This window comes from Microchirus variegatus, assembly GCF_963457635.1.
Source record: "Microchirus variegatus genome assembly, chromosome: 14".
NCBI classification, from domain to species: Eukaryota; Metazoa; Chordata; class Actinopteri; order Pleuronectiformes; family Soleidae; genus Microchirus; species Microchirus variegatus.
In genome coordinates, this window is record NC_139815.1 from 22,162,350 (window position 1) to 22,175,364 (window position 13,015).

At 40.6% G+C, this 13,015-nt stretch overlaps 1 protein-coding gene across 2 annotated transcripts; it reads right to left on the reverse strand.

The window, feature by feature from the left end:
* Window positions 1-1,105: 1,105 nt before the first annotated feature.
* On the reverse strand, window positions 1,106-10,017 carry LOC310936651 (histone-binding protein RBBP7). Of its 2 annotated transcripts, none has more exons than XM_083900759.1 (12): window positions 9,887-10,017; window positions 8,800-8,944; window positions 7,938-8,083; window positions 6,965-7,138; window positions 6,762-6,877; window positions 6,000-6,160; window positions 5,434-5,560; window positions 5,243-5,320; window positions 4,638-4,714; window positions 4,101-4,158; window positions 3,827-3,937; window positions 1,106-2,829 (listed from the first exon to the last, which is right to left on the reverse strand). In XM_083900759.1, the coding sequence occupies exons 1-12, from the start codon at window positions 9,900-9,902 to the stop codon at window positions 2,758-2,760; spliced, it is 1,281 nt and encodes a 426-aa protein (XP_083756885.1). In that variant the 5' UTR covers window positions 9,903-10,017; the 3' UTR covers window positions 1,106-2,757. The 2 variants fall into 2 exon arrangements, with proteins under 2 accessions (XP_083756885.1, XP_083756884.1); XM_083900758.1 differs by having other exon boundaries at window positions 6,965-7,141.
* Window positions 10,018-13,015: the final 2,998 nt, after the last annotated feature.

The following is a 13,015-nucleotide window of genomic DNA, read 5'->3' on the forward strand; positions in this document are numbered from 1 at the left end:
AACAGGCACCGTTAAGAGAAACGACTGCTGCCGTTGATGGTGAATGTAGGACGTCGATCCTTGACGGGGGTCAGATGCTGTGAGGCTTTTGATATAGTGTCTGGAAAATTGGGTCTGTACATTCTCCAGAGTTCTGCAGTGGGACTTGGTGTGGATGAGATGTGTTCACAAGGATCCAGGAGAGGGGGGTGGAGCCTAGCTTGAGCATGCAGAAGGCAGAGGACGCTTGTTGTGGATTATCCTGCTGCGTTCACTCATAACATTATCAGACGCGACCAGGCAGCTGGCAGGATCATCTCCAGTCACTTCTGCAGATATTTGCACTTCTCAGGAGAATCTCTGAACAATGTTCGGAGTGACTGCTGCAGAAGTTCTCTTGCTCTCCAAGTTCAGACTTAAGTGCTCGTCTGAAACAACAATTTCATTTCATTCCTCTTCAGTGTGAGTGGGTCACCACTGTCTGTTCCATCACCTGCTTCTTTGAAAAACATTGAAAGACGTGTAAGAAAAGAGAAATGCTTGTTAGTGCGATGACTGAACCTTGTTCTGGAGTAATGGCGTCACTCCTTTGAAACACAGAAACGGTGGTTAGTTCTTTTTCGCGGAAACAAACGCATACACTAACAGACTTACGCATTCAATTTCACATTTGTGTGCAGATGTGAACACACAGGGTCAGCTTGTGTGTCAGTAGTAAACACTTTTCTCTCGCTCTCATGTGTTTCCTCTTTGTTGTCCCAGACTGACTCTCAGGTAATGTCATAATCTACCTCTGTAGGTGAGACTAACTGTGAAAGAAGAGGAGCGAGTCATCACAGCTTCAGAAAGCTTTATTTTTACTTATATATATATATATAAATAAAAAAAGGCCCACACTCTCTCTTTGATTGTACAATGTTCTTATAACCCTGTCTTTCTTTTCAATAAACATTTTGTAGAATTTGCAGTTGTATTTTACTTTGGATTTATTTATTCGCCAATTATCGGGTCTCTCCTCATTTCCTCAGAGTGAATATTGTGAAGCTTACAGAGAACTTAATGTTATTACATTAAAGACAAAACTAAGTTTTGAAAAGTTACAAAAGTTTTATTGTATATTGTGGAGCAGGACACAATACAAGGCCATTTTCAACAAGAACATGAAATGAGAAAAAGAAGACAATAACGGAGCCCCTGCGTCTAAACTACTTACGGAGTTTAAAAAAAGAGAGAATTATGGTTTGAAGTGTGATTGTTTGAGGTACTGATACATGATCTGCGCCAACTTTTTGTCGCAGTCGTGCCGAGCACGGTTGCCTCACACCAAAAGGTCACCAGTTTGACTCCCGGCTCGACCAAGGGCATTTCTGTGTGGAGTTCACCGGGTTCTCCTCTCACAGTCTAAAAACACACAGAGGTTAATTGGACACACACATTGGTGTGATTGTAAGAGTTAATGGTTGTGATGCTCTGTGATGGACTGGACTGGAGACCTGCATGTAACCCGCCTTTCTCCCTACGTCAGCTGGGACATTTCTTGAGAGAAATGTCTGTATTTCTGCCTAAATTCACCTTCTTTCCAACATTGATGTTTGAGATCCTCTTTTTATCACTTAACTAAAAAAAACAAATCATTTTACCACTTTCGGCTTCTCCCGTTGGGGTTCGCTACAGTGAATCATCTTCCTCCATCTCACCCTATCCCTAAATTGACCTAAAAAACACAAACTTGCCAAAAGAGGCAGTCGTAATAATCCTGCAGTTCCCGTTTCCTGGTGAGCGTAATAACACAGATTATATCTGTGGACTAAGTTGCAGGAGAGTGAGTATAGGTCTCCAGTCAGAAAAAGGATTAAAAATGATCACAATGCACAAATGCTGTATGTCATCAAAATTAGCAGTTAAATATGTGTAAAATACTTTTTCCCCTACATTACCAGAAGATGGTGTTTTTCCCTTCAGAAAGTAAAGAGCATGCCTCAGAAGGTGCAGGCTCCGCAACTACATGCAAAAATGAAGTCAGACGATGAAGTTAGTACGTCGAGTGTCATTTACATTTCTGCCAATCAGAGCTGATAAAACGTACGTATATATATATTGCAGGCATTCGACCTCAGGAGAGAATTCTGACTGGATCTGTTCCTGCTGCAGACAACAGTCGCACGTCTGTGTCAGGACTTCACACAACCACACTTCAAATGTACCTGATGACCAAGAACCAGCACAACAGGGAATGTTTCTTTAAGCCCAGCTGTAAATATGGCAGTAACAGCTCAACAGGTGGAGAGATCAGGTAAGAAGGGCAGTTCAGGTATTTCTAAAGCAGTGTTCGGGTACTTTTCAATTGTGCAGGTTTCCTTTTTCCTTATATTTGCGTCTTCATAGAAGCCTATTTACTGGTTTCCTGTCTCCTCATGAGTCCAAATGAAAAAGAACACTTTTCTTTAAACTCTCTGACATGAATCGATTATTCTCAGCTCCCAAGCCCCAGACACTGGAGGCGGAGCCACATTTGAGATCATATATCTAGTCAAGGGCTCACATGCTTTAGGTACCTGGGCCGAAATGATGAAGCGTAAGCGAGAAGAGCCTGAAAGCAGCGGCCTGTAGTCCACACCAGATCTGTGACTCTCCACACTGTTCATTCATGCGGTGGTGAGAACATTTTACACTGGACTGAAGATGAGAGAGGAGAGGCAGTCATGTAGGGGTGCGGGGTTTAGGGATCAGGAAAGAGAAGAGGGAGATGGTGCTCTGACAAGATTTTTGCAGGGCTGCTTATGATCCTTGAGCCTCCAGCTCTGATGCAGGCGTGTTGTCCGGTTCCTCGTCATTGTAGATGTTCTCCGCCTGGGAGGAGGAGGAGGAGGGGGGAACATGGAATATTAATATGGCTGCTCACACGGGTCAAACTAGGTGTAAGTGGTTAGGAGAAGAAGCGTTTATTTCTGCGCTCATGTTAACAAATGACAGCGTTCACACGGTATACAATCATCTCAGGGGTCTCACCTATAGTTCACACGTGGCATAAAACCACCTCTTCAACCACCTTATATAACAACGATCATGTCATAAATGTACTGCTAGTGTTGGGAGACAGGCGAGCAGCCCGTGTGAACACCCTCAAATCAGCTTACGTGATGCATGCTGTGTGAACCAGATCTGAGGAGGCGGAGCCTGACTGAACATGCAGTAAGGGAACACTCACCCATTCAATCTCTGCTGGATTATACAGAGTTTCTCCTATCGAGTTGTGAAAAACACTACGGAGTGTTCAGGTTTTGTCGATGGGAGCTTATCAAAACATTTTCTTTCTAGTTCCTTTTCTTACTTTGATGATGTGCCAAATGGCATCCTGATGTTGCACTGAGATTGTGAGATGAGCAAAGAGGATATTGCTGAGTGATATGACCAAACGGTTATATCACAGTATCAGTATTTTCTGCACCACTTTCCAGTTTTCATATAACGGTCTTGAGGAATAGGAAAAATAAATATCATAACACAAATAAATACTGGTTTCGGTATGAACCAGTATACTGCCCCGCACTAAAAGAGGAGAAGGCAATGAGTGTCTCATTACCACCCATAAATTGTCGCACGAGGGTCACGGGGCTGCTGGTGCCAATCCCAGCTGACACAGGGCGACTCACTCACACCTGCTGGTAATTTAGAGTGTTCAATTAACCTCTGCATGAACACGGGGGGGGGGGGGGGAAACATGCACAGGGAGGACATGCAGACCAGCAACCTTCTTGCTGTGAGGCAACAGTGCTAGCCACATGTGCCCCCTCTCATAACCAGATCATCCTTAAGTGAAAAGCCGCTGCTGCTGCCCTCTACTCACCATCTGCCAGACTTGCATGATGTTGTCCTCTGACACCGAGCAGATGACCCACGGTTCGTTGGGGTTCCAGGTGAAGTCGGAGATCTTGGCGGTGTGGCCGCCATGGATGAACTGATTGAAAGACGGAAAAAAGCGGTGAGTGGATCTACTGGAGTGAAAGCTTGGTGCTTTACAACTATGAAAATAAGACAATTGCATTTTCCAATTATCCTGACCAAAATAAATGTGATTCATAATATTATAATAGTTTCTTAATTCTAATCATGACACTTACCAGAAGTTCTGGTGGGCCGTCCTCAGCATCTTCTGCGGACTGCTCCTCCCCAATTTTACTGTAGAAAGAGAAACAGATTCCACTCCCATTGTCACTCTTTATTGTACAGTTTTATGTTTCTGCTTTAAGGTCCACTCAGTAAAATTGACACCAACTCAATGAACTCGATGATATCCAAAGAATATGTTGGTAGTCTCACAATTCAACAGCAATTTATATAATCATTTTGTAATATTGCTTGGATGATATGCAATAATGTAGTGTATTGGCAGAGGAGGGTTGGAATGACTCTTTATTTCTTTGATTTTGAAAATGAATCTATACATCATGTCACTGAGTGACAGTAAGCACAGATTGAAGAGAAAATCCCACACAAATATGTGTCACCATCATCGAGTGTGATTAATTGGCGCAATTAGTTTTCTGTACCAACACATAACTTTGACAACTGCTGTTCATACCAGTGTATTATTCAAAGTAGATTTACTGTCAAGTCCTGACCATCACAGTTTCATGAGAGAAAAGGAAAAACTTAACCTGAGATCCCAGACGTTGAGGCGTCGGTCAGTGCCACTGGAGGCCAGGATTGTCTCATTGTGAGGAGACCATTGTACCTGATGAAAAACAGAGTGGTGATAATTTAACTAAAAGTGTTTTATTCCTCATGAATGACAAAGCACACCAGAAGTCACTCCATTCCCTTTCTTTGTTAGTAAGGATAGCTTTACTTACTTTGGCGTTTATGTCACTTACAAGAACAGGAAACTTTTTGACAGCAATTTCAAAACAAGGTGTTTAACAAGGCCAAACAGGACATGGGGTGATGATCAACCCTCCCATTGTCGCTTGCCATAAGATCGACTGAGTAAAAATGACTATCATGGCCAGATTTTTATTTCTCTTCCAAGCAATGCCAGTCTTTATCCCTAAATCCTTTTTTAAAAGGATCATGTCTCATGTCTACATTTATTTGGAATAAAAAAGTGCCCCGAATACGGAAGGAATATTTAGAAAAACAAAAAGGAGATATCAGGCTGTAAATATTGACTATATCTGCTGAACAAACCGAGTGCCACTGCCCGAATAAAAAGCGCTAATACACAGGTTGAGATATACTTTGTTGGTAAAACAGGAAATGTTACCTGGAAGATTTCATCTTTGTGCGACTCAAAGGAGTGGAGCTTCAGCTTCAGGTTCCTTAGATCCCACAACGCAACAGTCTGAAAACACATAAGCAGCTTTGCATTAAACATTTATTTTGGTCCATGTATAAATAAACATTACGATTGTCTTTTCAGAGCTGAGAGCGTTTTTTCGTGCGTCCTCTCTCTACCTTGTCAGCAGAACCGGTGGCGAGAATGAACTCGCTGTACGGGTTGAAGCTCAGACAGTTGACCTCAGCAGTGTGAGCATCTACTGCATGGCTGGCTTTGGACGTGGTGTTGGATCGAGTGTCCCATCTGGTGGGGGGGGGGGGGACAAGGGAGTGGCATTACATAAACTCACTCAGCACTTCATTAGGAAGAGCTGCACAATCTAAAAAGCCAATCACGATATTAAACACGAGCTTCACTTCGGTGGTTAAATGGTTACATCTTGGTGACTTTGACTGCAGAGTTTGGAGAACGAGACAACAAATGTGTTATTTTGCTGTTAGTATCAAAGTGTATTGACATAGTGCCGTTCATCTGTTTGTTTTTTTCTTCATCTCTTTCTGGCCTCAGTTGACCTTTAAATTAAGACTTATTGTAGGATAGTGCTTCATGTTAAGGGAAAAGTTTCAATCTGCTTTAATGAACAAACATACATAAATAAATGTATATGTATATATAAATATTATGACTATTATGATCACATTTACACATTTTCGGATTACTAGGAATGGTAGTGACCACTTACATCATGAGCTTCTGGTCGTCGGCCACTGAGCCAAACAGGGATTCATGCAGCAAATGCCAGGAAACGTCTTCTACCACAGCGGTGTGTCCGGTGAAGATGGTCTTAGCGTCCAGTATCTTACCTTCCTTTGGGCCACCGCCAATGTCCCACAGACAGATGGTCTGGAGAAGAATGCAGCAGAGAGCACAGTATTGCTATATCTTGTAAATCACCATGCTGTTATAATCTGGTAAGTGGATGCACTGCTGAGCACGACCACAATTTTTTCCATCAACAACATCTCAGACAGAAATGCCTCATCAATCTTGATCAAGAGTCATTTATTTGCACATGCACTTGATTGCACATGCATTGCTTAGAAAAATGGTGCTAAAGCTGCTATTCTATTCTATTCAACAACATCTAGGGGTGTGATGTCTTATTAATCTTGATAAAGCAACTATGAGCAATTATATGAATGATAGGGTATCAGTGGAAAAGTGAAAACACTGCCAAACATCAATTGCTACATATGCATTACTTGAATGTAAGACTGAAACAAAAGTGTCAAATGATATTATTTTAGTTGCTTTTCTGAGGTGATATAAACTGTAATAACTGTATAAAACGGACATACAATTGCAGACCCCTGAATCATAAACTAATGTCGTCATGGCAGATTGAGCTCATCTGTGGACTCTTTGTCATGGGAGAAGCTCAGATCTTCTCTGGACAAAAAGAAGTGAACGAATGCCCTGAAACCTTTCAGGTCTGGTCACTTACGTGGTCGTCAGAGGCACTGAGAAGGTTTCCACTGAGGTTGGGATTCCAGGAAAGACCATATCCTTCTTTCTGGTGACCTTTCAGCCTCAGGTCAGGACTACATTCCCCACTTGGGTCTGCAACAAACACATTATTCCAGTTTGACCTGTATGATTCACTGAAGTGGGACCATTGTGTTGCACATAGCACAGCAGTGACTCAACCTGGCTTAGACGGGTGCTTAGTGTAGTCGAAGACCAGAACGTCACACGTAGGAGTCTTGGTGGCGATGATGAAGGGGTTCTGTGGCATGTAGCGGGCTCGGTTCACCTCTCCCTCATGGTTGATCTTGATCTCGATCTCTATTTTTCCACTCACTGAACCAAATCCACCAAACTCTGACAAGAGAATAAAATCCAGTGTAAATAAAGTTAGGGTTTCAGGGAAGGTGGAGACTTATGTGTAGGGTTGTGCAAACAGACTTTTCTCCCAAGGAAAAGAGAAGCAAGCTTGTTTTCAGGTGAAAGACCAAATTAATGCACATAGTTTTTCAAATCACCCAAACCTATTACTATTAGTGATTTGAGTATAATCAGGGTATAGGTTGCAATTTACCTGAAAATTGTTGAGTGGCCACATTACCAATTCTGTACATGCATACATACATACTGTACATAGGGCTACACACATACACAGCAGGGTATCCATCCACATACCTGCTGGAAGACAGAATAACAGTTTCAGTTACAGGAGGAATATGGGTACCTATATTATGTCTCTCAGGTTTTTTTTCCCTTTCTTTTCTTTACCGACAAAGCTTTTTTGTTCTTATTGATTGTCCCACGTAAAAATATGAACCGTACAAGTTTTATGTAACAAATGACACAACTGCCTAACAGCTACTTGTATATTTTGTGGATATTTCATATTGATATGTGTGGTTTAACAGTCATTTACAGTTTACTTTATAGTGTCAATATAAAACTTTCTCCACAAGGACAAATACAGATAAATAGCAAATAAATAACTTGATCAGAAACAGACCTGGTGAGATAAAATGCACATGATTAACATGTATGTTGTGATAATCACCTTGAAAGTGAGGAGCGCCCTTTTCTCACACAGACATTATCCACAGGGGGAATCAAACAAACTTCAAGATAAAAGTATTCTACTGCAGGATGACGTTGCATTTACCTCCTTTTTCGCTGTCATAGTGCGAGGCATCAAACTGGGCATCATCGTTTGGTACCTGGACACTGGCAATCACAAGGTGGTTCTGTTCATCTGATGTATGGGTCCCCAAAACCAGCCTGTGGACAGCGTAGTCTTTCCCTTCTGGCCTGCAAACATCCACAAGATGTGCAAAAGAAGATTAAACTCATTGTTAGAAGCAGCCTTATAGAGGGAGGAGGTTCGGAAAAGAAAATAAGCTCACAGTGCTTATTTAGAGTTATATAAGGACCGTTTACATAGAAAAGCCAAGTCAGGAACAGGAATTACAAATTAACCTTTGCTTGAAATCCTTTACTAAATTCATTGGTTGACACAATGATTATATTAATAAGCAATAATAAACAATGCTCCTATTGATATGTTGTGTAGCATTTCCTGAAGCGATCAGCACTAGGTGACTACGATTGACATCTGAGCTGCTTTAAGTTCAAGTCTTCATAGCAGACAAAAACTCACAAAACTCCTGCAATAGGTGCTGCATTATGTAAAGATATTGCCCTACTTGCTCCTAGTTGTTTTGAGCTATGGAATATCTTTTCTTCATTGTTTACACAAAATTGTGGAGCACACTATAGGAATATAGGTAGTAGTGCCAGAATAAGAGTATTAGAATAGAGGAGTCATACCTGTATCAGCATCAGTAAATTATACCTAATAATACCTATCCCCACTGCTCAATAGTTCTACTACTAAAAAGCACTGAGATGGACACCTTACTTAATCAAGGTAATGTTTTGGACTTTTACTATAGCCGAGTAGTGCCAGAAGTGTATAATGGAAAAGTGCCATTAGAGGGTGAGTGAAGTAGAGACATTGCAAATACCTGCGGACATCTGGGAGCCACTGGACAGTGAGGCTGGGCCACTCCAGAGCATGAGTCATCACCAGGTCATAGAGGAAAGGTGTGTTTTTCTTCCAGATCTTGTACTCTTCATTGATGACCCTTTCTTCCACCGCATCGTCGTACACTTGAATAGAACGACATGGTTAATTAAAATAAATCAATCTGTAAATGTGATTCTGATTCACACTATCTCAAGTTTATGTGAATTTAATTTGTTTCAGTAATAATTTTGGTTTGACGTTGTCATAAATGCCAGATAACATAACAATGATTTTCACTATTGAGTGAAAGTGGAAGAAACCAGTTTTCTGTGAATGAATTTAACAGACAGAACATAGCAAAAACGTATTCACAAATCTGAGAGAAGGTCCAATTATGTATTAAACCTTGGTTATGTTGATGGTGAAGACAATTTTTCCATCTGCTGCTATGATAATGCTTTATTACGTTTTAAATCCATTACATGCTAATTTCTTTTAGCTAAAGCTATACTCAAAAGCCTAATTATCAACTCACAATAGCTTCAGATAAACACTGAAAAACAGCTTAGTCCTGCCAGGTGCTTCTCTTAAAAACCTCTGAATAGACATTAAATGCGTTACACCAAACTATCTAAAACTAAGGCATAAGCAAGTTTTAATACTTATTTACTACCCTCTGTGATTAAAGACTACTAAAGACAGGCAGCAGGAGGACTGTTTTCATCACATGGGTTCATAGGGCACGTGCAATTCTCGCCACCAGCCACTGTGGTGTGTTTAGGTGAAGACGGCTGTGTCAGCAAAACAACAAACAATGTGCCAAGTTGAAATAAGTTGCATTTGGTGACCTAGAAACGCTGCTATGTGCACGGGGCGTAGACAGACGCGGTCAAACACGACGCTCTCCTACAACAGTAAAACTACACAGCAACACACAGGCTGAAGAAAAGAAGTTAACCTCCTGACAGGACCTAGCATGTCATGCTAGCACCCATGCCTGAGTTAGGATGCTAAGTACACACAGAGCGGTACGCGAGGAACACGGGCCACCGCAGTACACGCTTATATAGCTCCTGTGGACTTACCCTCTTTATCAGCCATGTTCCACACACTGCACTGTGTTACGATGCTCGAGAGCAAAGTAACCAAATACGCGTCAATTCCAGTTAAAGATGCTCCAACTGCTGCTCTGGCTGGTAGTGGACTAGCTGTTTCCCCCCGCTGGACAAGGGTCCTTCCTTTTCAGCGCCCAATATCTCGGTATCTACTGCGCAGGCGTCAGAGCGCGCAGAGTAACGACGAGGACCAACACTGCGCTCAGACAGCGCAGACTGCGCAATGCGCATATGGAAAGGCTTTTTAACATTTAATTGACACATTTGACTATCTGGAATAACCATTACAGATATTTGTGACGTAATTTTTGGTCGTAGTTTGATTATTGTGACTAGTATGAATTGTAGTTGTAGATATCTGTGACATCATTCTTACTAGCCAAAACTACAGTTTCAGAATTCAGTTTTGACTAGTCAAAATTACGTCACATTTGCCATTCATGTGTATGCGGTTTGTCATTGTAGATAATCCAATTTCATATATCTACAATGTCATTATGACTAGTCACAATTCAAGTTTGAAGTATATACATTTTCATTTTGAATATCTGAAACTTAAGTCAAGGTATCAAAAAGGGCAATCTTCAATTGATGATAATTAAAGATATATTGAACTTGAATTGAACATTGTAGATATATGAAACTGGAATTATAGAGATTGTAAATATCTATGATGACAAACCTCTAACACATGAATGGAAAAAGTTACATAATTTTGACGAGTAAAAAACTGAACTCCAGATACCGTAGTGAATATCCTCTATACCCATTACATGCTTGACATGTGTTGGTAGCCTGCTGAAGTTGAAGGAAAAAAACATGTATTTACCTTATTTTGAATGTGGTATAGTTGTTGGTGGTGGGCCAGCTGGACCGAGAAGTTCAGAAACTGCTCATCTACTGGGATTCTCCAGCACAACTCTCTCTCTAAGGTTTACAGAGAATTGTCAAAAGGAGAACATTCCCAGTTCCCATGATAAATATGGGTTGTTGATGCCAGAGGGCAGAGGGAAATAGCCAGGGTGGTTTGAAATGATACATAGATTGTAGCCATTTGTTCAAGGTACACAGAAGACCATGTCTGCACACACAACATGGTCTACAGCAGCAAAGACTACACCAGGTACCATAGTAATGTTTATGAGCAGGTGGCTGTAAGTGATGTGTATAAGATCATGGAACTCCTGTCTAGAGGCCTTTCCCCTGGTAAACACCCACAGGAATCCTTTATATTTGTATCTCAGTAGAGATATAAATATGTGTGTGTGTGTGTGTGTGTGCAGCACAAGCTTGTATGCATTCCAAGTAGTTTATTGTAAAAGTCTCATCCATAAACAACAAAAACATTTTACTTTAAGTTACAAACCTTAAAAATGCAAATAAGTTCCCAACATGAGCACAACAAATGCTTGAATGGAATAAAATATGACTTTACAACCAAAAGGTTCTATATTCTCATGACAACAGTGAAGCAAAGTAAAGGCCACTGTCAAAGTCGTCCGGTGTTATCAATCTATGTTGACTGCAGATGCAAAATGCGTGATGACACTGTGAGATGTCTGCAGTGTCCTTACAAAACAAGTGTGGTTCATACAGTTTTCACTGAAATGATGGCTGCCAGCAGGGGCAGATTTTAGCCACACAATACAACTTCAAGTCTATAATACCCTCTGAACATGTTGGACTCTATTGTGCTATTAAGCAGCCATTTTCAAGTTTGTTTTGTTTTATAATCCTCTTACTTCCCATACCAAAGTCCATAGAGAAAACCAAGCAATTTTACGTTGCAGCCTGCAGAGGTTGTTGATTCACAGCTGCCTCCATCCATAAGTTCAAATGCATTATTTTGTGATTTATGTTTTTCAAATCCTTTGTTTAGATATACCCAAGTGACCTAAACTTGCCATATGTAAGAATGTGGCCAAAAACGGTTACTACGTTCAAATTCAAAATACAGAGGTCTTTTAGGTTTCGTTTTCTGCCGTAACTGGCAACCCGTGGTTGCTCGGCAGCTGAGACTCGACTGACTGCAATGATTGGTAGACGGCGGTAGGTGGCGCCACATGCCAAAACATGATTTCAAAACATAAACATGATTTGCAGACTGCAAATTATTTTTTTAATGCAAATATTTTGTCTGTACTGTTGTTGTTGGTGAGTTCAGTTTGTTATATGCACATTATTCCTGAGTCTCTGTGACATATTAGGAGGATTTTATGGCCACTTGCTTTAGATTTATTACATAATGCACCTTTAACTAACAAGGCAGCAGTACACTATTACTCCATTGTCCCCCTCAAGCTAAAAACACAGATTTTTTTCTATGGACTTTGGTGCAGCAGAGTGAGCATTATACAAACTTAATTTTCCCAAGTGCAAAAGGGCACATCAGGCTGTGCGCACACTGTAGTCAGCACTTTGTGAGTACCTCATACAGCTACAATTAAAAAAAAAAAACCTTGACTATCACTTTAAACACTGAGACAAGGCAACTAAAAAAAAATGTAATGTGTATTCTTTCACTGACCGTTTCAAAAAAAGAAAGAAAAAAGAATGACATGGAGCACAACAGCAGAGCATGCCTATAGAAAAAGGATCTATTTCACAGATACACAGAAGAACAGATGTGTCACGTTTTCCATAAAAATATGAGCCGTGATCTAGAGCAGTTCAAGTAGAATAGTGGACCTATATCCTACAGCCAACGTAAAATATACATATATATTGTTAATATTAAGTTACTATCTGTAACCCAGTTGTGCACGACACTTCATACGTCTATCTATGTATTTCCATTCATCTTTTTGTGGTTACATAAAAGGGTAACATAGTGTGATGGATAACGATAAATGGTTACAATCTATTCCAGAAATCCCTCCCGTAATTATTCTCGTAAAAAAAAAAAAATTAGAAATTTCAAGCTACAACTATAGAGTCATCAGTACACCGCGATACCCAACATATATCATAGACAGTAGGAGGACACATATTTATGAATACATATTTATATGGAGCTTTTATCAAATGTGTTTGTACACAGTGACATGTGATCATGAGCGAACATGGCGTCAATGTGTGCGTTGTTATAAATACTGACTG

What these genes read in the sequence shown, in the direction of transcription:
- LOC310936651 (XM_083900758.1), bottom strand. An exon ending in TGGCTCCCAGATGTCCGCAG is followed by an intron (nt 8,084 to 8,799) that starts GTATTTGCAATG and finishes GGATGTTTGCAG; the next exon opens with GCCAGAAGGGAAAGACTACG. An exon ending in ACAAAGATGAAATCTTCCAG is followed by an intron (nt 4,715 to 5,242) that starts GTAACATTTCCT and finishes GTTTTTCATCAG; the next exon opens with GTACAATGGTCTCCTCACAA.